This window comes from Melospiza melodia, chromosome 21 (assembly GCF_035770615.1).
Source record: "Melospiza melodia melodia isolate bMelMel2 chromosome 21, bMelMel2.pri, whole genome shotgun sequence".
Lineage (NCBI taxonomy): Eukaryota > Metazoa > Chordata > Aves > Passeriformes > Passerellidae > Melospiza > Melospiza melodia.
In genome coordinates this window covers 12397447-12422565 of record NC_086214.1, presented here as the reverse complement: position 1 = coordinate 12422565, position 25119 = coordinate 12397447, and the positions used below count along the sequence as shown (strand labels likewise).

Sequence of the window (25119 nt, the reverse complement as noted above, 5' to 3'; positions counted from 1 at the left end):
GCTCTCCTCTGCTGACAACATCAGAAGTGTTTTAACAGGGTTTTAATGGGCAGCCTCTGCAGCTCCTTGGAGGGTTGCAAATAGCTGCTGTGAAAAACCTTTTCTGCAGCTCTGAGCTGACATGCCCTCCTTTCCTTCCCTTCCTTCCCTTCCCCGTGCAGCTGCTGCCTGTCCCTGTGGCTGCAGCACTGCTGACAAATGCTCCTGAGCAGCTCCTGCATTTTCCAGGGGAGCTGTGAAACCCCTGGGCAGGGCAGGGGACCCAAATCCCTCCTCATCCCCTCCTCTGCATCCCCCAAACAGCAGCACACAACCTGCACAACGACAACACACAGTTTCCCCTGGTTCTGTTACTCACAACACGTTTTTTGTGGTACCCCAGAGCAAGATTTAACAATTCTGAAGGAAACAACGTTTAATTTTCAGCAGAAAACAGGATAGGATGGAATAAATCCCCCCTTTGCTCAGGACAAAGCCTTGGTTTGATGGCAGCAGTTTCTAGCTGAGTGGTTGCCTTGCTCTGCTTGTTACCAGAAATGAGGCTTGGAGAGGCTTTCTTTGCACTATGGAAAAGCTTTCTCCTCCCTATTTTGCTTAATATAACTATAATGTGCCCTTTATCACACTTCAACTTGAGCAATCCCAGTTTGGAAATAGTGCAGAAACACCCATGGGAAAAAGCACGAGAAATGTACATTACAAAAAACACACAGGCCCAGCTCAAAAGATCCACTGACATGTAAATTTAATTAAAAAATTATAGCTTTTCAATGAGGGCTTGTGTCTTCAATTTAGCAGTTTCCATGACTTCTGCAGCAAAAGTGTTTCTTTTTTGCATTCTTGGTGGAAAACACGCTGAGGGCTAAAACAGTCTCCAAGAAGAGTCTCTATTCTGTGTCACAGGGAAAAAATAAAATTACCCAAAATATGTACACTTGAAATAAGTAAGAAAAATATTCACTTTCCTGTTTTGTTTTATTTCTATCCTCTAACAAAAGTTAAACTTTCCAGTAACCAGCAGTGCATGAAAAAGCATGTCCTAACTGTGTGAATAAGCTTCCTTTTGATTGCATGTGCAATTTTAGGGTATTTTTGTTTCTTTCCATGAGAGATGTGTGAGATTGGATAAAATAGTGGTGAGTGGGTGAGCAGGAGAAGAGCTGATGGCCAAAGGTAGAGGCTCATAAATAAAATGTCACTATTCAAAGAGGAGTCTAGCTTAAAGAAGGGAATCCCTAAATTTTAATATTGAAAATTAATAATTTATTCACCAACTGCATGTTTAAGGGAAGAAATCCCAGCAAGAGAACCTCACCTTCCTTGGTGTGATGTCCCAAGGGGCACCCAAAATTCAGAGATTCTCCTCAATATCCTCAGCCTCTGAGGGAAAATAAAACTTGAATCTCCTGGCTGCTAAAACTTAAAAGGAAAATCCAAAGGTCTTTGGAAGTCAGCAGGATTAAATGCTTTTCTTAACTCTATTCTTCCATCCACTCTTCTCTAGCAAAGCCCTGTGCAGGCTGAACCTCTCAAATATCAGGGTATATAAAAGCCACTTCTGCTTAATGCCCATTATTTCAGCTTTTAATGCACTAAAGGCAGTGGCTTTTGTGGTGCTTTCTTCAGTGCAAAGCAGCTGCTCAAAGAACCAAATCTTTAGGTTAAGAGAGAGGAAAAAACCCCTTGTCTCTGGAATTTCAGCCCCTCAGTGGAGAAATGGAGATGTTCAGAGCAGAGCTGTGATTTTCACACTTTCTGCCTCCAAGCCTTTGGGTTCTGCTGCAAGTTGCAGCACTGAAAACCACTGTGGTTTTTGTTTCTCTAACTTAATTAATAAAAACAATTCATCAGTAGCTGATGCCTTTCAGAGTGGTTTTTCCCTGAGTCAGCTTACTGTGGAAGAGCTTCATTATAAATTACAATGAGCAAAACAAAAAGAAATAGGCAGAGTAAAAAAGAAATAGGCAGAGTAAAGCTTTGGATGTGGTGGGCTTCTCTTAGAAGAGTTTATTTGAGGGAACCTGTAGCCACAATGCTGCATTCTCATTTATACACATTGTTCCATGTCTAAAATTAAAATAAAAAAGAGTTGCAATGAGCAAGAGCAGAAGGGATGGAAGGAAAAGAGCCAGAGCCGCTTTAGACTTATTTTTATGCAGATTGTTTGTCACCTGTGCTGGTTCAGTGGCTGCTTTGAAGTTAGTCTGGCATTAGTGTTGTGCCTTAGGCAAGGTTGTTTGCTGCCTCCCTGTCCGTGTTATTTCACTTGCTTTTATGTTCCCTTCTATCTCACAGATTGGCTCTGCCAATTTGGATGTAATTGGATGAAACTTGGCTTTTGGTTTTATCCTGGAGCTTTTGCTCACACCAGCAGAAAGAACCTTGGTGGATGAAAGGCATTGGTTTGGCCTGATCATTCCTGAATTTCCCATAAACACAAATTAATATTTCTAATCTTGTTTCTTAACACATTCTAAACACGATCAAAACCAATTAAAAGTCAGAGGGTCAGGCACATTCATTCAGAAGGGGGAATCTGATGTAATGATGCCTCTGATGTTGGATTCCATGGTCCTGGAGGTCTTTCCCAACCTCAATGACCCCAAGGCTCATCTGGATGCACCAAGTGGTTCCAGAGGATACGTGAGGATCTGCCTGGCCTGTGGGTTTGGGCTGTGCAGGATCAGTACAGAGATTTAAGGGATGAATTCATCACTGCAGCTTTTCCTGAACATCATGGAACAGGAACCAGCCTGCATTTGCACGGGTTATGTCACTGCTTGAATTCTCCCTGTCTCCTTTCCTTTATTCCCAGATAAGTTTTTATCCCACCTGCCTGGGGCCAGGCAAGGTGCTGCGTAGCCAAAGGGCACTTCCTTCCTTCAGGGTTGAAGAGTTCCCTTAAAAACTTACATACCCTGTGTGTAACTCTGGGTTCAATCACCCAAAATAATGGCTGAAATTTCCTTATGTTGCCCATGAAGAAAATGTAAACTGCAAATTAAAAAAAAAAAAGAGGGAAAATAAAATGTCTCTTGTGCTTCCCTGAGGTTCCCAGGTCCAGGCACAGCACCCATCACCCCAGGAGCCCAGGCCAACACCACAGTGACAGACTGAGGCTCTGGGTCATGCTTTGTTACATCTATTTGCATTTATGGCCAGATTCTGAAGGGTGTTAAATGTATAAAATGTCTCTTTAAGTGATGTGTTTGAATCTCCATGTCACTCCACCGTTGTTTTCATGATGATGTGCTTAGGTGGGAACAAATTGAGCTTGTAGGGAAGTTTAGGGAAGATAAAATTTAGGATGCCTTGAGCTTTTTGAGATGGATTTGGCAGCAGGAGAGGCAGGACTGGAGTGGGGCTTTCCTTTCCAGTTATTTACCTGCAGCATGGGCCAGGCAGGTACAAAAGGGAGATGTCAGTGAGCAGCTGGAGGCTGTGGCAGAGGTGAGGCTGTCCCTGTTGTGGCTGTGACCATCCCAGACCTCTGCCATGGCCCTGTGTTCTCCAGCTCATCCTGCTGTTCCAGTTCCAGTCACATGCTGCAGAGCATTTTAGGCAAATTCTGTGTAAGCAGCTGTTGGATGAAAACTATCAAAGCTCAGTTTTGTTCCTGGAGCTCTCAGAATATTCCTCATGGGTTCCTGGGGCTGGAAGCAGTCATGTGTGGCAAAGCCACACTGCCAGGCCCTTGTGCTCTGGAATTCAGAGGGAAATGAGGATCCTGTCCCTTCATTTACTTCCATTGCTGCCTCTTCCTTTATTAACATATACTGAGATCTCACAGTTGTGGAACTGGGCAGCTCCTTTCCAAAATACATCACAAAATATTCACCCTGTGCCACTTGTGAGCCTGCACCCTCAGTGACAGAATTGATTCAGTTGGTGCTGCTGCACTTTTAATGTTCCCTTTTATGTTCATGTTTGTTCCAACAGAGTGACCACTAGCACAGACGACTTGAACTTGTATCACCCGCAAACTGACAACGCTGGAGCCACCAGTTTGTCATTATCCCTCCTAGTGTATCTGATTTAATTTTGCAACACTGGATTAATTCTTAAAATTGCAGTGCTTTTTGCTCGTTAATGGTCAGTAAATGATTCGGGGTGGGGGGGGGAGGGTTGGTGGGGGAATGGAATTCATCAGTTTTGCAGTCGTTTTAATTCTTCTCGTTTTAAGTTGTTCTATAAATATGTCTTTATGGATGTAGTTTTACTAGCTTAAAAACATCTAATTGAAAACAGTTGCTTAAATCTCTTTGGATCAAGGAGGCAGTAATAAGCAAAGAGAGTATCTTATCCCTGCAATCCAGAAACGCTTAGTGACTGGTATACTCAGTGCATGTGTAATCAGCTTCTTGTTTCATCTAAAAACCTTAGCTCTTTTGGTGTGATTTAGTACTTCCCCAGCAGCATGGTTTCCCTTGTCTGTAAGATTATCAACGAGTGAAACAAAATATATAAACCAAAAATGGCCTAAGAGACAGAAGTGTTCTGAGACCTCTCTGGTTCCTCCGTGCCCTCTCGTCGTGGGGCTGGTGCATCCCGGCCTCCATTTGAGTCTTGTAAATTAACATTTTGTTGTACATTATGTAATGTTATTCTTGTCACTTAACCTCTGCATCAGGCAGGACTGATCTCTGCTATTTGGTAATGCCCCCCAGCAGATGAAGCCTCTCTCAGAGGAGATCAGCCTGGGCATTTCCCACTGCTGCTGTTCAGGAGTCCCAGGGCTGAGAGCTGGGATGTGCCTCTGTGGGACTGCCCTGGGCACAGGGGTTCCTGCTGACATTTGGGTTTGGGCCTTGCCTGCTGCTGGTTTGATGTCGGAAATGTGGGTCCTTCCTGGCTGATGAGATGTAATGAGTGCAGATCCCCCTGCACAGACTGGGGGTGCTTGCATGATGTGAATGCTCTAAATTATGTTGTTAATATATTTAAACAAAAATTACTGATGACCACTCTGGCTGCTGGCCTGTTTATTCAAGGTTCCTTCTTGCGTCCCTCTGGTTTGAAATGTGGTTCCATTTTCCAAAGGGATCCTCAGAAAGTGTCCCAGCAAAGCTCAGAAGTCTGTAAATGATCCCCGGCTCATTTCCAAGGGGGAAGGCAGGGAAAGGAAGGCAGTCTGTGCTGGGGGACAGGGAAGGAGAAACCACCAGTGTTTCTTCATGCAAGTGGGAAGTAAAACAGGTTCAATTATGTGAGATTTAGTGATTTATTTTTTTTTTTAAACATCTGTGTTATTCATTCTGAATCGGACTGTCCACATGGTTCATTGTAATGTCTCGTTAGCAGCTGTAATTAATGGAGATGGTAATTTTATAAATTGCAAGCCCACTTTTAATAAGATTTCATGTATCTTATTCCTTAAGCAGGCAAACTGTGCCATGGACTTTACTCAGAAAGTTGTGTCATTTTCCTTTTTTATTTATTTTCTTTTGAAATGTCAAATAATTTCACACAAATTTATCAATCCGAAGGATTCAAGATCAGCGGTGTGGCAGCACCACAGGACTAAGGAGCACACACTTGTACAGCATCTGATTCTTTGTCCAGGGTTAAAACTCAAGAGTTCAACCCCTGAAAATTCTTTTTCCCAGTCTTTGTGATAAGCAAGCAGTACTTCACACAAGGCCTTTGTTGGAAATCACCCGTGGTTGGGGCTTTAAGAAATGCCTGAGTGTGTTCTGCCCATCTAAAAGCCATCCATTACAAAAAATAATCAGACATCCTTTTTTTTCTTGTACATTTGTGTCATTCTGCGAATCAGAAGCATTTTGTGTGCTAAGGGCAATGTGCTTTGCTTTTGGAATTCCTGAGTTTCACTGAAACCCTGGGGCACAGTTTGTTCAGGAGACCTGAGGTGACCTGAAAATGGGAGCTGCTGGGTCCCTTTGCAAGATCATTTTAAACAGAAAGTGAAATGCAGTGTCCAGATTTAATGTGATAACATCATCATCCAAAGAGAAAAGCAGTATTTTTATATTAGCTGACCCATTGAAAGCACGTACCTCTAAGATGGACAGTTTCCTCATTTGTGAATGACAAATCTCAGGTGGGGAAAAAATTGGTGACTTTCCTGAGCTTCTGCAAGCAGGGCTGGGGCTGAAGAGTTCCTGTGGAGGTTTGGATTCTGTGTTGATGCTTTGGCTGCTGAGCTCTCTGCAGGCAGGGAAAGGTGTGGGAGGAAGGAATATCTGGTTTGGTTATAGGATAATGTGCTGTCCTGTTTGGGAAAGGCCTTTCCATTCTTCTGGACTCAAAACCTTTACTTTTCCCCGACATCTCAGTGACCAACTGTCTATAAACACGCTGAGTCTAAAAAATAATGAGGAGGGACCTGCTGCTTGTCCTTCTTTATTATTGGCAATTGGGTTTGAAATACCCTGAAAAATCTGTGTTTTCTAATATGAGGATGATTGATAAAAATACCTTTCTATCTCATGAGAAGTTTAAGAAAGTTTCCTCTTGTATTTATTGGTTGTCCTCATTTCCCATGGAAAGCAGGAAACGTTGTGTTTGAGCTCTTGAGCTGCTGTCCTGCAGTTTAATTCACCTTAAAATTAATTAAGAGTCTTTATTGCCATTGTCTTGGAGTTGGATATTTGAGGTTCCCTCAGGGGAAGGGTGAACCTGTCTCCTTGTGGATGGGATGTGGTGAGAACCCTCTGCATCCCAAAATTCTGCCCATCCAGGACAGCACATCCCATTCTGAGGTGCAGAACAAACTTCTTGGGAATTTTTGGGGTTTTCTTCCCTGAAGCATTTCCAGATGGGAAGGAGCAGCTCCCTGTTCCTGGCTGGGGCCATTTCAGTCACTTTGGGCTGGGGAGGGGGCTTGGCCACTCTGTTTCCATAGCCTGAGCACAGATGGAATTTCACTGCTCTATCTGGAAGCTTCTCCTCCTCCTCCTCCTCCCCCAGCCCTGCCGTAGGTGCTTGTCTCTTGAACCAAGACAAATTCCACTGCAAGTGTTGGAAAGTTCAGTTCCATTTCCAGGGGTTTTTAATGGTTCCTCCCTTTTCTTGCACGGTGGGTCAGGAACGTGTTAAAGCTGGTGGTAAAGTAATTTATGAAGGGCAGCTGGAGTTCAAAAGGTTCAAATATACAAGTTCAGTTCCAGCATCGTTTGGATCTTCACACCTCAGTGTCCCAACAGAGAAACTGGATACTGAGTTTTTACAGGTTTTACTGTAAAAACTGAGCCCTCCAGAACTTTTAGTAACTAATGGATTTTGCAGGAGTGATTTGACTACCCTGGATGTCCATTAGCTGCTTTGCTTTGATGTCTTTGCTGGAAACCTAAATGGCTTTTACTTGCACTTTTCTTTTTTTTACCAGTGTTTGCAGGAGATGTCTTTTGTATCACAGTAGCCGGTAGGGAAAAAAAGTGATGTACTCAAAAACTGGAGGAGCATTTAATCACAGAATATCCTAACTAGAATTTAAACTGTGTGTTCTCAAGAAAGTTCCCCTCTGCAATCCTGAGCTGGGTACATTCTGATTCTTGAATTCATTCTTTTCTGGTGGTGTTAAAATTGAATCCTCGGGAGCTACATTTTATTGAATCTATATTTCTCTCTTTTCCTTGCTTGTCCTATTTTATTACTGGCAATTGAGTTTGAAATATCCTGAAAAATCTGTGTTTTCTAATATGGGGATGATTGATTACAATACATTTCTACCTCATGAGAAATTTAAGTTTCTTCTTGTATTTATTTGGCTTGGCATCATTAATTTCATGTATTATGCTGTTGCTATTAGATGTGCACAACTTGATGGGCAACTCCTAAAATTATCTTGCTGGTTTACAAGAATTTTTCATCATTATGTTCTTCACATGCCCCTTACACTGAGTTTGTCTATTTTCCATCACCAGTCAGAATTCACTTTGTACTCTAATATTAATAGCAAACTTCGTGTTGCAAAGTTATACAGAATAAGGAAAAAACCTAGAAAAATCCTGATTTGTGACAATTCTGGGTGTATTGCACATGGAAAAACTGGCACAAGAGCAGAGGAATGATCCAACCACTTCCATTTGGAGCAGGGAGCATGGGATGGGCTGGGTGTTCTCCCTGTCAGACAAGAGCTCAGGAGGAAGGAGGTGTTGGAGTGGTGTGGCTCCCCACACAAGGGTTTTATTTTGTGGTGGAAAATCTAATCTTTCCGAGACCATTTCTCTGGGGTCTGACTCTGAAGTCTGCTTTATATTGGGAGATTGGCATGAAATCCACAGCACTTAAGAGGATAAAGGCCTTTGTCTCCAAAATGTACATTTTTTTTGGAACTGTAAAGGCAGTGGAACAAGAAATGGTTTTAAGTGTATAATGTTAAGATTCAACCTTGTAATCCTTTCTCAAGTAAAAATATGTTATAGATCAATTTTATAAATTCCTGTATTTTTTCCATGTGTTTGAGAGCGTTCACTTAAAAAAAAAAAAAGGAACCTTCCACATTTAACTAAAAATTAGAGAATTAAAAAAAGTTAATTACAACCTATAATGACCTACTGTCACTAACCAGAGTGACATTTCTGGTTCCTCTGTAGGCACCATTTGATTTCTGGGAGAAGCATGGGAGACTTTAAAAGTCAATTCAATAAAATACCATTTCTCTTATTGCCTTTCCTATTTGTATGGCCACTTTAAAGGACCCCAAAGCCTGTTTGTGCATGAGGACCCTGGGCAGCTCCTCAAGGTGAATTAAATAACATTTTGAGAGCTGTAAATAACCTGCAGTGTTTGGAGCCTTCCTCTGCTTCCTTGAAATATTGCAGGAATATAAGAAATAGAAGAAATCATGGGAAGAAAACAGGAGAGGCTGAGGAGGGAAGAGCTGAGGGTGGGAGGAGGTGGCTCTGTCTGGGTGTGTGTGCAGTCCTCACTCTGCAAAGGGGCAGAAGGGACAAAATCAACAGAAGGAGTTTGGAAGGAAATAAAGGAGAATTCTCATTCAGTAAGTACATTAGAAATGATCTCAGGTAAATGGATGGAAGCAAGAGCAGACCCCTGACTAATGTCAGTTCTGGTGGCACCACTGCCTTAAATCAGTTTACACGAGCCCAGGGTCGGGGCAGACTGGCTCAGATAAAGTTTTTAATCTGAATTTCCAACTTCCTTGCTTGGTATACTTAAATTTTATGCTTTCAACTTCATAGATTAATGTGCAACAAAAATAGAATTGCCACAGGTGCTCACATGGAGAGAAAAGTGATAAAATAGGTCAGATGTCTGATGAGCTTTGATGTCAAACTGGATCCCATGGGTTGGATGGGATATGGGGAAGAATTCTTGGCCCTGGCACAGGTGCCCAGGGGAGCTGTGGTTGTTCCATCCCTGGCAGTGCCCAAGGCCAGGCTGGACAGGGCTTGGAGCACCTGGGACAGTGGGAGCTGTCCCTGCCACGGCAGGGGTGGCACTGGGTGGGCTTTGAGGTCCCTTCCAACCCAAACCATTCTGGGATTCTCCATTTCTGTTTTTGCAAAAAGCCACTCTCACGGCTTCCCGAGAAGAACACAGCCTGTGACATTTGACAAGTGAGTTTACTCCCAAAATTCCTCACACATACAAACACACACACGAGTATTTCTTCTGTTTGCACTCAGCCCTGGGGAAGGCACCCCAGCTTTGTGCAGCTCAGGTCCTTGACCATGAAACTGAATTAAGAATTTTCTCTCCCCAAATGCCTCATTTTGCTCATTTTGACAGTTGGTTTGCTGGCCACTGTCTCAGTTCCATTCAGATGTCAAATTCAGAGCAGAGCATGGGCAGTGTGGGGTATTTTTGCATTTCCTGCATAATCCCTGCATTTTTGGGCGGGGAGCAGCAAAGGCCCTTGGCCATCCCTCCTGCAGCACTTTGAAGGCACCTCCTGGAGTCAGGCTGGAGTGCTTTTAAAGGGAGCCAGCATCACTTGGATGTGGCTGAGGTGCAGCAATTTGGGAATTGCTCCCAGCTGGTGGAGAAATGATTTCCAAGCAAGCTGGGTGGCTCTTTAACCATTCTTCCCAGTAGAAATAAGCTGAAATATATAGAAATTGTTGCTTTGACAAATAATCTAACGAGCCACTCAACTTGCTTTATGTATTGAATGTAGTTGCTTGACAGTTATTATTATTTTCTAATGATATTAAGTTATAAATTATTGACAAGTGTTTAATTTCAGTCCAAACAGACCCAACAAAAGGGATTTGTGCAGTTATGAATTGCAGCAAAATACAAAATTGTTGAGCTTTTAGTAAACGCAAACTTGGAGACCCTGGTTATTTCTCCCTCTTTCAACAGCCAGTCATGAAACTTTCTTGCCCTTTTCACCTTTAAACTTCATTTGAACTTGGAAAGAAGACTTGTGAATTGTGGAGGGGGGAGGAAAAAAGAAAAAAAAAGAAAGAAAAGAAGAAGGGTGGGGGCTGGGGGGAGAGGAGCTCTGATTCTGTGTTACCGTAACAGTAATTCTGGCACAATAATCCTCCTCTTGTGCATGAGTGTCTGCTACTGCTGCAGGGTAATCAGCTCACATGACATGCCTGCAGGCTAATGCTGGCCTGGGCTTTCTTTCTTTCTATTTTTTTTAATTTCTTTTTTTTTTTTTTGAAAGTCCATATTTAAACAAAGGCTGATTATCCAAACAAGAATTTGGACTGCATCAGCTGGACCAGTTAAATTATAGTTAGTAAAACTTGGCACCTCCAGAGCTTGGAATGTTACAATTACAGCTGGATCCTCGTTTGGCAGGAGCCCTACAAAGTAATAAAAGTGGAGATTTTTATCTTTACAGGACATAGCTTAACTCTTTGGATGCAGAGTGCCAGAAATTGCATTCGGTGCTGACACAGAGCTGCTGGCCAGCACAGGGATGAGCAGTTTGTCCATGCCAGCACAGGGTGGCTGCTGTGGCACTTGCAGTGATGTTCATCATCCAGGATTCCTCTGAGATAAGGAGCAAGAACACCAGCAGCAGCTTGTTCAACTCCCTTGTCTTCCTGTTGTCTTTTCAACAGCGTTGTTGTGGTTTTGTTTGAATTTCTGTCCTTTTTTTGTGTGTTTCCTGTTGCTGTGAGAGAGGTTTGTGTCCTTGAAGGATCTGGGTGATCCCTGGAATTGCTGTGATTGTCATCCCTCTGGAAAAGTGCCTTCAATACTGGCCTGGAATCCTGGTGGAGCTGCTCCAGGGTGGGCAGGGGGTGAGAGGCAGAAGTTGGGTTTTGTTTCAGCAAACTGCTGTTGACCATTCCAGACTTGTTTTCCCTCCTTTCCTACGGGGAGGGCTTGGCTTTGATTAGTCACTTGCAAAGCTGAACTTTGGCTTTCTGGTTGTGTAATAAATAGCTCTGTTTGCTAGTCAGAAAATGAAAGTTCTTCTCCTAAAATTAAACCAAGAGCCCTTATCATTAGCCTAGAACAAATCAATGCCTCTGCATTAATTCCCATGGAGTGGGGCCAGTTGACAGCTTCCCCTGCTGGAGCTCTGAGCGTGGATTCATCTCAGCTTCTTTTTTAAGAAAGTGTTTGTTGTTGGCATTTTCTGAAAGCCTTAGTGAGGAATAAGGATTGAGATTGAAGCAGTCAGGACTATCCAGTTTGCAAGAGCCCACCTGCTAGATAATGGTTAGCAGGCTCTACCTGGAGTTTTATCTTTGGTCTTCTTCACACAGAATTAAAATTCCCATATATTAAAGCATGGAGAAGTTGATTTTCTTTCTCATGGCAGTTTTACCATGTCCCAATGTACTTTTGTCAGGGATAAATAATAAAGATAACAGGATTGTTGCAGCTGGGAGAGCAGGGAGCAGGATTTCTCTCAATGGAAGGACGGGGCTTTTCTTGCCTTGAACACCAAGAAGTTAAAGATTTTTCATCAAGATAAACGTGCAGATCCATAAGGTACAGCTCGCTCTGGGAGGAATGATACCAACTGCAAGTAAGAAAGTCCTAAGGAAAAATTGCTGGTTAATGTTTATTCTTTAATTACTGTTTTAATGGAGTGGCTTTATAACGTGACCTTCTCAGTGGTGGCTGCTTTGGAAGGGGGGATTTGGGCACCCTGGGCTCCAGGAGCTCTTGGATTTGGATCCAACACTCAGCATTTCCCATGCTCATGGCTCAAGGGAGAATTTCTCCCCAGGAACCAGGACATTGGGCAACTTTGGGCCAATTTCCATAAAACTCCTGAATTTCTGCTGGGGGCCATGGGGCCTGCAGGAGGAGGAACCCAGACCTGCAGTCTGAGGGGGAATATTTGGATTTTTTTGAGGTTCCCTGCTGTGTGCCTGGGAGGCCATCAAGAGCTTCTTTCCCAGTTTTGGGGAGGAATTTGGTTCTTGCTCTGTGTCCCCAGTCCTTTGCTCTCAGCCAGCACTGAGGAGCAGCAGGGATGCCCCCATGAGTCTTTTCCATGACAATATTTCATTTCCAGCACCAGCATTTGCTTTCTGGCTAGAAGAAATCTCTGTTTATTCCATCTGCTCTCCTTGCCTGCTGTCTGTGCTGAACAGACTCCTCTGAAGGCACAGTGAGATGGCTGGAGTGGAGGAAAACTCAAATTAAATGTAGATATCTGTGATAACTCTGTAATCAGCTTTCCTGGCTAAAGGAGGTTTCCAACCTGGATCCACGTGCAGGCCTGTGTGTCCATCAAGGAAATATCCTTGGATTTCAACAGAACGGGAATCCACAGGATTGGGATTGATCAGAGAGGTGCTGACAGAGGCAATCTCAGGTTTTAGACTCTTTTCAGACAGTTGGAATATACTCCCAGCTGCCAAGGAGGAATCAACAGGAATGATCCATGGATAGTTGTGAGCAAGGAGCTCTGTGTACAGGACACAGTTCAGCAGCTTTGCTCTTCAAATATTTCCTGTAATGGTAATTAGGAAACAGTCTTGGATTTTAGGGAGCCAATATTGTATTCAGAAATTATTCCCAGTCTTGATTTTTCTCATCTGTGGCCTGAATTCATCTCCTCTTTCTCCCTCTTGCTCTGTTTGGTGGATTTGCTCCTGGATCAGCAGGGAGGGAAGGAGAGGAAGCAGGGCAGGACTTGGGTGCCATTGCAGAGCTCTCTGGAAATTACAATTCTCATCCTTTTTATTTCATGGACTTACTGGGAATTAATATTCACCTTAACCTTAAACCAGTTCAGATTAAATCACAGAGGAAAAAAGAAGAAATTTCACAGTGAAGGAGTCAAAGTGAGAAGTAAAATTTCACCAGGCAGTCAGAGCTGTGCTTGGGAAAAAAATGTATCTCATGTAAAGAGATATGTAAAGGGAAAGGAAATGTGTTCTCATTACAAAGGAAATGTATTTCTCTGTATTCAAAATGCCCCCTGTGTTAGGAAACAGAAAGAGAAGATTTCGAACTTTTTTTCTCACTGAAATTGTTGCTACAGGAGCCACTCTTGATGCTCCAGATGCGTTATAACAAGCAAAATTATTTTGAACTTATTTATTCTTAATTAATATTAGATGTAAAATATTTTCTGTGCAAGCACAAAAAACAGTTCAAAATTTGCATTTTTATCTGTGTTTTGATTTCTCAGGACTGGTGGAACACACAAAAATATTTGTAGCCTTCTGAGGGTCACAGGGATGCAAATGGTTTGGGAGTTGTTTAAATGAGATTTCTCAGTACAGTCAGAGTTTTTGGTGAATGGAACAGAAGCCAAATTTGTTGGTTCTTGTGGGTTGATTGTTTGTTGTTTAAAGTTTAATTAAAGTAACTTCTGCTTTAAAAGGAGGAGGAAAACTCAAATGTAGATATCTGTGATAACTCTGTAATGCAGCTTTTTTCTCACAAATTGTGCTTGGAATGGGGGTTTAGATGGATGGCCATAGCTGAAAATAATAATAAGGAAATTCTATTTATGCCACAAGTTTAGAATTCCCATCACCAGCAAATCCTAATTTACTACTTCATCTGATTTCTGATGGGAAAAATCTAATTGCTTTTGTACTGGAAATAAAGTTGATTGAACTCTGAGTTTTTCCAGTGCCTCCAAAGGTTATTTCCCAAGCAGTGTTCTCTTACAAACTGCAGTGCTTTTTAATTTATCTGCTTTTTTCAGCAGATGAACATTCACTATTATTATATGTAGGGGAAGGGAGACTCTTAATTCAGTGTTAATGCATTGGTAGGTGGGACATTATTTGACTCGAGAACTTCCCATGAAATCTCATTTTAGAGATGTGATGGCAGAAACTCCCTGGAGATAAAGCTGTGTGATATAGGGAGCAGCTAAATATAATTTCTGTGGGTTTCTTGGTTTCGTATTGAGCTCTGCAATTTCTTTTTAGAAGGAAATACTTGAAACTCCTGCTGCCTATAGGAACTGTTCAATCAGCATTAACAGCAACTTGTCAGGAGCACAGTCCTTGGAAATACTCATTCTGGAGCTCCCTGGGCTTTAAATTACAAATGTCAGTCATGAAAAACAGAGATTTATTTGTGCTTTTTAATTTTGTAAAGAATTACAGAATTTCTATTTAGCTTAGGAAGCTAAAAAAAATTAAATTGGTATGGCCTTTTGTTTTCATAGAATCAGAAACAATTTACTCACATTTGTTCCTTTCAGTAATTTCTGTTGTTGTAATAATTTCACTTGACCTGGGTAGTACCTGCTGGTAAGAGGAGAGCTGAGCACACCCAGCAGCTTTATCACTCACCACAGTCTGCCTTGACAAACTATTTAACACGATCAGTAAAACCCAGCTTTTCTTGTGAGATATCCAACTCTCCCTGGTTTTGGCAAATCCCAGACTATTTGGAGCCTTGTGCTGCTGCAGGGAAGTTTTGCTTTGTAGCAAGCCCAGGGAGAAAGGCTCAAAGCAAGGGTGGTGGTATCCCTCAAACTGGGATCAAACCTTCCAAACCTCAAAGATTTCTGCCAAAAGCTGCACTTGAAAGCTTAGGTGGCTTTTCCTTCTCACAGAACTTGCTTTCCCATCACTCTGGCAAATTCCATTTCCCCCAGCAGGAATGGGTCTGCCCTTGGAGAGGATTGCCATGAGGAATGCTGCTGGATTCTGTAGGCACCAGCACTGGGAAGGAGCACGTTGCTGAAAATGAGGCAAAACTACCCAAATGGCTTTGGTTGGGTTTGCTTTACATGTGGAGGAATTACTTAATTGGCAGCATTATGTAACTGGAGAAACCAGTTGTTTTTGTAATTATGGGGATGTTTGTGTCTGCCAAGAGACTCCCAATGCAGCAGGTTTAAACTGATCCAATTAGTAACGAAATTGGGGTAATTAACCTATCAGTTAATGAAATGTGTGCACGCACGCTGCCCGCAGCCCCTGCTTTGGGCTTGGGTTCTTGTCATTACCCTGCTGCAGAAAGCAGATTTAGCTCCATATAATCTATATTTAAAGCATTTAGGATAAAATAATTTAAATTGGAAAATACTCCAAGATCGTGGAGTTCAAGCATTCCCCAGCAGTGCCAGGCCACCACTAACCCATGTCCCCAAGTGCCACATTCACAGGGTGTTTCAATCCCTCCAGGGCTGGGGACTCCACCACTGCCATGGGCAGCTGTGCCAGGGCTGCACAACCCTTGGTGTGAAGGAATTTTCCCAAATATCCAACCTTGAGGTCATTTCCTCCCATCCCTTTGCTTGTTCCCTGGGAGGTGAACCCCACCTTGCTCCAAAGCTGCTCACACTGGGCTGGGCAGTGAACAGGTTCCCCCTGAGCATCCTTTTCTCCAGGCTGAGCCCCTTCCCAGCTCCCTGGGCCTCTCCTGGAGCTCCAGCCCCTTCCCCAGCTCCTTTCCCCTCTGGTGGTGGGCTGGGGTCTCCTCTTGAGGAGAACTTCTCTGGTTCCTGGGCTTCTCGTGGCTCTGCACCCTGAGGTCGTGTGCAGCTGCGTTTTTGGAGGGATGATCCTCCAGGGAGGGATGGTTCCCATCACAGAGCCCAAGGATTAACTGGCACATGGAAGAAATCAGCTATTTCTGATAACAGGGATTGTGATAAACACTGGACAGGGTTCCCCACAGTGTGGCTTGCTCAGTGCTCAGGGAATAATTCAGGAAGAGCCACCCAAGGCTGGTCCCAGTGCAGAACTCACAGAGGGCTCCTCCAAGACAAGGAGCTCTCTGGATAAACTCCTGTGTGCAGCACTGTGGAAAATTTTACTCAGCAGTTGCCTTCCCTTGAAGTTGATTAATACAAGATTTCAGTGTTCCCAGTCCATTAATCTCCACAAGCACATCTGCATACTGAAAAATGTTTTTAAAAACAACATAAAAAAAAAAAAAGAAATTACAGGCGCTGATAATTTTGAAGATAAAAAGAACTTTAAAAGAGTGACAGTAAACTTGCATGATGTGAATCCCAACCCAACGTGAGAGAGGGGCTTTGTCACTTCAAATATTTTCATTGAATAAGAGGAAAACATTGAAAAGTGGTTGTTCTCCAAGCAGTTCCCACTGTGAAATACTCTGGCCTGTGTTGCATCAAGTAATAGTATCTTGCAAGTCAAAAAGGTATTAGGGAAGTGTTAGAGACATCACAGGAGGAGCTGGAGGTGAAGTTTGGGCTGCTGAGAAAGTTAATTACCCTGAGAAGAAATTAATAGGGGAGGTGTGTAAGAGCCAAGTGCCAGGAGAGCAGGATTTGGGACTCAGGAGTGCACAGCTGAAGCTGGAGAGCTGAGCCTGTTTTTCCTGGCACTTTTGTTGGTACAGACAGGGTAACAGTGATGTCCACATGCCTGATATTTCCTGAAATGCAGGATTTGAAGGGTTCTCTTCACCTTCTGGAGCTGCAGCTTCATGAACAGCAAACCCCATGGTTGGTTTTATGACCCTGGATTTCTATTTATTTTCCCAAGTATTTCCCTAGTAAGGAGATACCTGGAAAGGCTGCCAGGTACCTTGGTGATCATTTCCCATTTATCCCAGAAGCACTGAAAGCCCTTTTTGTGTGAGGCAGTGTCTGCTGCAAGGGGAGACAGCAAAACAAAACCTCCTGAGCTCTGCTCAGCATTTCCAGGGGGGGATTGCTGTGGGAGGAATTTGGGGCTTAGAGCTCAGGCAGGATCTCACCATGGACCAGCCTTCATTTGATGGGCTGGGGACAGCTGTGACATCTCCAGGGCTGAATTCCTGCATCTCCTCCCAAGCCAAGCTCTTCCAGCAAGGCACCAAAGGAAACCAAGCATGAAAGAGCTCAAAGTCTGGAAAATTCAGTTTAGCCCTTATTTAGTTCAGATTTTTACTGAAAGTAACTGGATCCTAAGTTCATTTAAAGAACTAATTTTCTAGATCCGAGTGTTTTTATAGTGAGGGGATGTTGTAAAGGAGTTGTTTATAATGGAGTTAGTATCTCAGGCATGGAACTTTTTGCCAGCCTAGTATCAGGAACAGTCTGGAAAAGCCTTCCAGTGGTGGTAGCTTAAGGAAGGGGACCAGGGTGGGGGAGAAAACCTAATAAAAATAGCTGAGATCATTCAACAGTTATCAAGAAACAGATACTGCAATTTTATAACAGAGAGCACTAAAAGTATATGCACTCTTAAAAGGCAATTAAAATGTATACTCCAAAACTATAAAACATTTTCTTTTCATCTGGAACATTGAGGGCAGATTACAACACATTAATAACGTTTTGTTTACAGTTCAGTTTCTGATGGCTTCCAAATGCAGTCTGTGTAGATTAACCAGAAGGAGTCCAGTTCTCTTTTAAGAGAGCTTGTAAAGGAAAGCAATGTGGTAAGATTGTTATGAAAAGCTGGTGTATTTAGGAAATAGCACTTAGCAGGGTCTCTCTGAATGGCTGCCAGGTCAGGAAGCTGAAGTGCAAGGCTTGGCCCTGGTTCAGGCCCCCCAGTCCCGGCTCCTTGACCACACAGTACGTCAGGAGCAGGAGCCCCACCACGCCCCCGCCCTTGGCACCAGCATTTTCACATAACCCAGGGCTCCAGGGGGAGGGAGGCAGCTTATTAAAATAGAAATGGATAAATAAAACAGGCCTGGGAATGGAGCAGGGCCTCGGTCCCGCTGCTGAGGGCCCTGGTCCCTCTGCTCCTCCTCATCCTCATCCTCTGCCCTCCCCAGGCCTGTGCCAGCTGTGCCTCTCACTGGAGGAGCAGCAGGACATTGTCCCCAGATCAGTGTGAGGTGGGACAGGCAGTGACAGGACGAGGGGGAATGGCCTGGAGCTGAGAGAGGAGGGTGGGTTTGGGTGGGATGCAGGGCAGGAATTGTTCCCCGTGAGGGCCTGGCACAGGTGCCCAGAGGAGCTGTGGCTGCCCTGGAGCCCTGGCAGTGCCCAAGGCCAGGCCGGAGCCTTGCAGCCACCACTGGAAGCAGGCTCTGCTTTTTACTCTCCCATTCTGTCTGGATGCTCAGCTGTAAAAAGACATTGAAACTTGGGTGCATGATGGTGAACCCACAACTTTACATGTCTCTGGTGTCCATCCCTCTGTCTGAATTATCCCTCTGGGACAGTGGAAGGTGCCTGAGCTCCTCTCCTGCCCTCAGCCTGGTCTATCCACACAAGAACTTCTCCACATAATCCCACAAATTCCCATTCTCATCCCAAAGTGTTCCCTCCATGCACTGTCTTCTTGATTTTTGTAGTCACAGGAATGGGGGGAAATAGCATTGGCCTGGAGTCAGTTTAGTTCATGGTATCATGACTCCTGCCACTCCTGGGGACTTTTTCATTGCTGTTCTCAATTGGGAAAAGGTCAAAATGGGACCCTAGCACAGGGTGTCCTTCTTCAGGATCTCTGCTGTCCACATTTCCCTTTTTCTCTAGCAGCCAGCTCTGTGTTAAGAGTAATACAACAGAGAAACTTTATTTTTCTTCAATCTTGTAATGGTATAATTTATATTAAATGCAGAGGGAACACAATTGCTCTCCAGTCACTCCTTCCTGAGCGTTGTCCTTTGGCTGTGCTTCATTTCCCTGTAGAAATAAATGTTGATCATTTGTACAGGCTGTTTGCAGCCACTCTTCTGCCCTTAGAAATTGATTCCCTGGTTAGAAAAATCTGCTTTTCACAGCCACTAAGTTCACCTCAAAAACGTTTTTATAGAGAAATGGGGTGGATAAAGTGTGTGGTTCCATTCAGTGTTCGGGTTCCTAAAAACTCCCGTCTTTCTTTGGAAAGAGCCCTGGGTATTTGTGAGATGTTGTACATTAGCAACTCATCCGTTTGATGGGAAAATCTAATAAATTGCTGTTACTCAGAACTGAGTAATTACATACAAAATTCAATGTGCATGTGAGGGAGGAACTTGAGCTTGTTCTTGGTCTCAGACAGTGCCTCATTAAGCCACCCTAATGCCTGGATATGCAGCAGAAGACTGGGAACGTTAACACTTCCATTCTCATCTCCATAAATGAGGATTTGAACACATAATTCCCTGAGATGAGTCTATACCTCTTGATTTTTATTTCTAAATCTATGCTGGACTGGCAGATGTTGGGGAATAGCTTTTAGCATTTTTTCATTTAGATTCTGATTAAAAGATACGCTTGGTGGGGGTTTTTTTTCCCCTTAAAACCAGCAAAACTAATTATTCATGAGCGCAAAAATCATCATCCCCGACTAAGAGATGTCTCAATTGAGGGTCAGCAGCAGATAAAGTGAGGTCTGTAACAACTGTGTCCCAGAATGGTGTTTCTGGATTTCATTATCTGCAGGAATGGAGGGGAGGAGAAAGTTCAGGAGCTGCTCCTGCCCCTGCTCCCACCCAGTGCCAGGAGCCAGGGAACGTGGCTTTGCTCAGGGCATCATTCCCAGCAGCTAAAAAGCTGAGGAATGGGAAAGAACAGGGCAATTCTGATTTTTCAGCTGCTCCAGGGTGACTGGATTCCCTCAGCTGTCCGTGTGCTCCCAGACCTGCTCCTGGAATAGCAGTTTTCCCGTAGTTATTGTTCACATCCTGCCCAGTTCCTGGTTATTTGTCACCACACCTTCATTACCATCGGGATGAAAACGTTTTCAGTTTCTTTGCTGTACTCCTGCTTTGCTTCCTGGTGTTGTGCAGCACCTGAAACCCTGAGCCTTTGGGCAGTGGGGAAGGATCCAGACCTGCACCACTGTGCATTGTCTAAAACCCCTGACTCGGAGAAAAACAGTAGATCTGATTTCATTAGCTGAGAGATCATAATCCAATTATTTTATTTTTAATTTCTCTTTCCTGAGCTCTTTTGCAGATGCTGCTTTCTGGCCCTTTGACAGAAGCCTTTCAGCCTTTCTTATGAAAATCCCAGATTGCAGCCTTCCGTGGGGGTATTTCTTGAGTTATAGAGTTAACCTGAGAAGGCAGAAAAAGAGCTTATTACACTGCTACAAGCTGCCAGCTCCTCACTAATATTTTAAAGGTGTGGGTGCATGTGTTGCTCTTGTGTAGTATCAGTTCTCTCTGATTTTGTAAACAGAGCCCTGTGAACCCTGAGTACCCGAACTGCGGTGTAAAGGCAAAACTAAAATTACTCATTTAAGGTCATCTGTTTTTACTGACACACCAAAGGTCTAGGAGAAGGAGTGAGCAAGCATCATATTTCTCAAATACAGAATTTTTACAGTGGGAACGTGTTATAAAACATTCTGCCAGTGTTGTTTCCCTTGGGATTTAGAGTGAGAGACATGAAGGCTGACAACTCTCTTCCTGTTGTAGGTCAGAGCTTCAAGGAACTCTGTAATCTTCCCACCAGCTTTACTCTCTCCTGGAACTCACGGTTAAAATTAGATGCTGGCTGAACTTTAGCAGTTCAATTTGAAAGCTTTTTCAGAGGCAAAAGTAAAACAACTGCAGAGGGGAGTTTTCTCACAGTGCCATTTTGAGAAGCGCTCTGCGCACAGGAACGTCCTCCGTGAACCGACGGCTCTCTTGCCTAAATGTTTTCATAAATCATGGTCAGCAACAGAGGCAACTGGGCAGCATGGAAGTCATCTCTGTGGGTGCTTTCTCTTGCAGTGAGGTGTCTTTGTTCAGGGTGTTGTGTTGCATTTTGGGTGGATTTCTGTGTTTCTCACAGTTTCCCCTCCTGCCCCACGCTTGTGAAGCAGCTTCTGCCCCAGCAGAAAGCCAGAAATCAAACAAGCAAGGGGGAAGGAGTGGGTGACAAGGCCTTACAGTAAGTGCTGTGAGTTATGGGCTGCAAGGGCAGGAATTTTGCAGGAATTGGAGCTGTGGCAGCATGGGCACACAGGCCAGGAGGGTGAGGTGTTCTGCTTAGCCTCTGCTGTGCCCGTCCTGCTCCGAGCCCAGCCTGCCTTGATTACCCCTTTTATTCAGGACTCAAAACAGCTTGTAAATTTTTTTATCATCCCTTCCCAGATTGCGTTGGAGTGTGTTGTAGCCTTGCCTTGCCTTTTCCCACATCTGTTTTCCAAACTCATTACTTTCATGTTATTAGGTTCATTGAAAGAGCTGTGTTTATTTCCATGCCGAGAGTTTATTTTTTTATCTTTTGAATTAATGCAACAACTCCATCAAACCATGATTTATTTTAGAGAAACCACCATCTATCAATTTTTCCTGTATATTAGTTGTTGCTAGCACTGACTTTGTCCACAGACTGATACCACCAACAGCCCTGAGAAGCTGCTGTTGAGTTCAGAGATGCTGTGCTGGGAATGCTGTTTGTAATTTCAATTTCTTATGAAAATAACACAAATACTGTAATTTAGGAGGATGCTCTGCTGAGAAGAGCTTTTGTCCCTTGCCTGCTTGCACAGAACCTCACACAATATTTGTCTAATGCCAATTGAACCAAAGAGCTTTTCTTTAGTACAAATATTACCCTGAGCCCATGGCCAGTCTAACAACTGTCTGAGGATGCTGAAATGTCTGTGATTTCACTTTCCAGGGTGATCATCGAGCTTATCTCACTCTTATCTCGTGGTTTGGGCAGGTCTGTGTGATATTTTTTGCCACCTGTAGTTCCTGCTCCCAGTTTCATAGCAGGGTGTTTGGGGTCTGGCTGATTTTTGGTCTGTATTAATAAAATATCTAAAATATTTGCTTGGGCTGGGACCATCAGGTGCCTGTGCCATGGGAATAGTCAATGTGATCCCAAATTCCACACAGGAACACGAGGTGGGGTTAGCAGAGCTCTCCTGTGTTTAATCCAGCTTGGAATTTAGGGTAAGAAATCCACAAACACACCATGTGCTATTTATCATTAATTTCCCCTTTTTCTCATTGCAACAGTGGACATTTCCTACAGATGAGAAAATTTTGTGCATGTGGCTAATCAACCTTAAAAATTCAATTGGTATCTGTTGCAAAATCTGTGGAGGAGAGTTTTTCCTGGAAAAATCATGGGAGGGGAAATGCTCTGCCCTGTGACCGAGGCTGTGCTGCCCGCCTGGGTGCTGATGTGGCTTCAGCAGAACCAAGCAGGGCTCTGTGTGAATTCCTGGGGACTCTGGGGACAGATCCTGACCCCACAGGTGGTTCTGGGTTCTGTGCATCAGAACTGCATCAGTCACTGGGGATTTAAAGCTGTTTGTGCATGAACTGTCCATCCCAAAGGCAGTCACAGGAAACTTCTGGCTCTGCTCCCTCACCATGTCCTACATGGACAGCTCAAAGGGATATAAAATTGTATTTTATTGTGTTGTATTTTATCAAAATTTGCAGTTTTCTCCTTGTTGTCCTCAGGTACTTTATTTATTTATTTTATTCAAGATGAAGGCCCTGCACATTCTGCCTTAGAAACATTTGCTCTCCATTAGTATCCAGTAACCTCTGCTAGAAGTGCAGGAGAGGCCTTTGGCAACTGTCAGCAATTGCTGGTTATTAATGCCAAAGCTGTAAAAATGAAAATAGGAAGTCCCTGCGTGGGCTCTGAGTGTTAGTGTTGTGTACATTCCTAATTTAAATCACATATTAACCACAATTAACCTGCTCTCTAGATTTCAAGCATATGTTTCTTCTATCACAGAATGGGGTTTTTTCCTCTGGTGCTTTTCTTCAGATTGTTCCTAGTTGGAAAAGCTGTGAACACATTCAGGCAGTGGGGAGGAATTGTAATTTGTATTATTTTATTTTATTGTATTATTATATTATTTTATTGTATTTTTATATTATATATAGGGAATCTATTTGTTGGAACGGGGTGGGGATGTTCTGCTGTGCAGTGACACATTTAGCTGTGGTTGGGGGGCAAAATTTTGAAATTCACCTTTTTTCTCACTCAGTCACTCCCAGATCGAGATGATGTTCTTGATTACAAGTGTAGTAGTAGTAATAATAATAATAATAATAATAATTTTTATTATTATTCCTCCAAGTCCCACCACTGCTGACTCCTGGTCCTTCCCTACCCCTCCTTTCTCCCCCCACCCCCCTGATCTGATCTCCCTCATCCCCCCATTTTCTTTCCTAGCCCTGTGGGCTATGGAGGGATTAATTGTACCAATAAACACAACTTTATTTTATAGTTTTATAGCACGATTAGCTATCAAATACTCTGTGCTAAAATAACATTTGCTAGGCTGTTTCAAGACAAAGTTTTGTTAGGCACAGTGGGCCTTTAATCCCCGGAGGAGTTCAGCTAACTAAATATAATATTAGTTAACATACTTTACTGATGTTAAGAAAACACTTGTGTGCTACTAAGAGCTCCTTAGCCATGGTATTCCACTGGCAGCAAAGGCTCTTTTCCTTTGCTTGGAGTTTGTAAACTGGAGAACAATTTGGTTGATTAATTCTGTCCCTTCTTTTAATGGTGATAGATTTCTTCTATTGGAAATTCCCATCAGAGTTACAGACAGCCCTTGATTCTGTCATCGTGCTGTTAATTAAGATATTAGAGGAAATTGCTGTTTACATAAGCTTTTGAGAGCTCACAGTTAGGAGCAGCACTTCATCCCTCTTGTGCCATTTTTCCACTGATCTAATTCCCCTGCCTCCTTTGGGCTCTTTGAGGTTTATTTCTGATACAATTCCCTTCACTCCATGCCAAATGACAGGATCCCAGAATGGTTTGGGCTGGAAGGGACATTAAAGATCACCCAGTGCATGGCAGGGACACCTCCCACTGTCCCAGGTTCATCCAAGCCCCATCCAGCCTGGCCTTGGGCACTGCCAGGGACCCAGGGGCAGCCACAGCTGCTCGGGGCACCCTCACAGGGAGGAAATTCTTCCCTGTATTGGCAATCAGTATTATTTATCCAATATCCAGAATATGTTTTCCCAAGAACATGAGGGTAAACTGCGGAATAATCTCTCAAGAGGTGAAAACCTCACCATGTGAAACATTTAAAGTGAGACAGATGTCTGTAGAGAGCAGTGCTGTGTGTGAGGGAGGAGGAGATGAGATGGCTCTGCAATCTCTGGATGCACTTGGGGTTTCCATGTGAGACCAAGTGAGGAAGCTGAACCCAAACCCAAGTGAAGATTGAGAAATACTCCAGGGGAATGTTCAGGGAGCTCTCTCACCTCTGAGGAAGCTCCTGTCATGTGTGAGGAGCAGGTGGGTGTCCCTGGGATGGATTGTCTGTGATCTCAAGGGCTGCTCGCTGCTCAGAGTGGCTCTGAGTTTCTTGCATGTCAAGGATTCTGAGAGTAAAACCCTCCAAAGTCTTTCAAGTGACCAGATTGTTATAAAATCCATGAGTCAGTGGCGCCTCTCCTCCTGTCCCCGTAGTGTCGAGCCCTTTATGCTATGTTAGAAACTCAGATGTTTTGATCCACTATAATCCAAATGTATTTAGTCTGTATTTTATTCCACTTTGTAAACACGTTTTTTCCATAGCTGCAAATGTCTCCACAATTATTTGTTTCAATTTGTAAATTGAACAAAAGGCTTTAATAAACAATGTCCTCAGGCAGCCTCTCGTCTTCTTCTCATGAAGAAAGATGATTTCCAAACCCAGCAGCCTGTAAACTCCTTAGAAATTCAAAGGGAAAACTCCCACCATTTTGTCCAGCTTGGCCATTTAGGAGTCCAGAGCACTTCTTGCCGTGAATAAACTCTATGGCTGAGTTTGTAAATAAAGTTTGGGATGACAAGTTGGTGCTAGCTGCTGGTGGCACCGCGTGTGACAGTAAGAAGTTGTTGGAGGAGACTCCAAGGCACTTTACTGCTTGATTCAGTGCTCAGGTCTGCTTTGTAGCTGACCAGAATGTTTGATTTTA

At 43.5% G+C, this 25119-nt stretch overlaps 1 protein-coding gene across 8 annotated transcripts in view; it reads left to right on the top strand.

Moving 5' to 3' along the window:
* The window catches only part of BCAS3 (BCAS3 microtubule associated cell migration factor), a 295445-nt gene that overhangs the window by 190898 nt on the left and 79428 nt on the right, over nt 1-25119 (top strand). The window contains exon 24 of one of the 8 annotated variants that reach the window (XM_063174272.1): nt 3940-4122. The exons of the other annotated variants lie outside the window; for them this stretch is intronic. Coding sequence (XP_063030342.1) covers nt 3940-3944 — 5 coding nt within the window. The 3' untranslated portion in view covers nt 3945-4122. Of the gene's footprint in view, nt 1-3939; nt 4123-25119 lie in introns of those variants that run through there. 8 annotated transcript variants of the gene reach the window in all.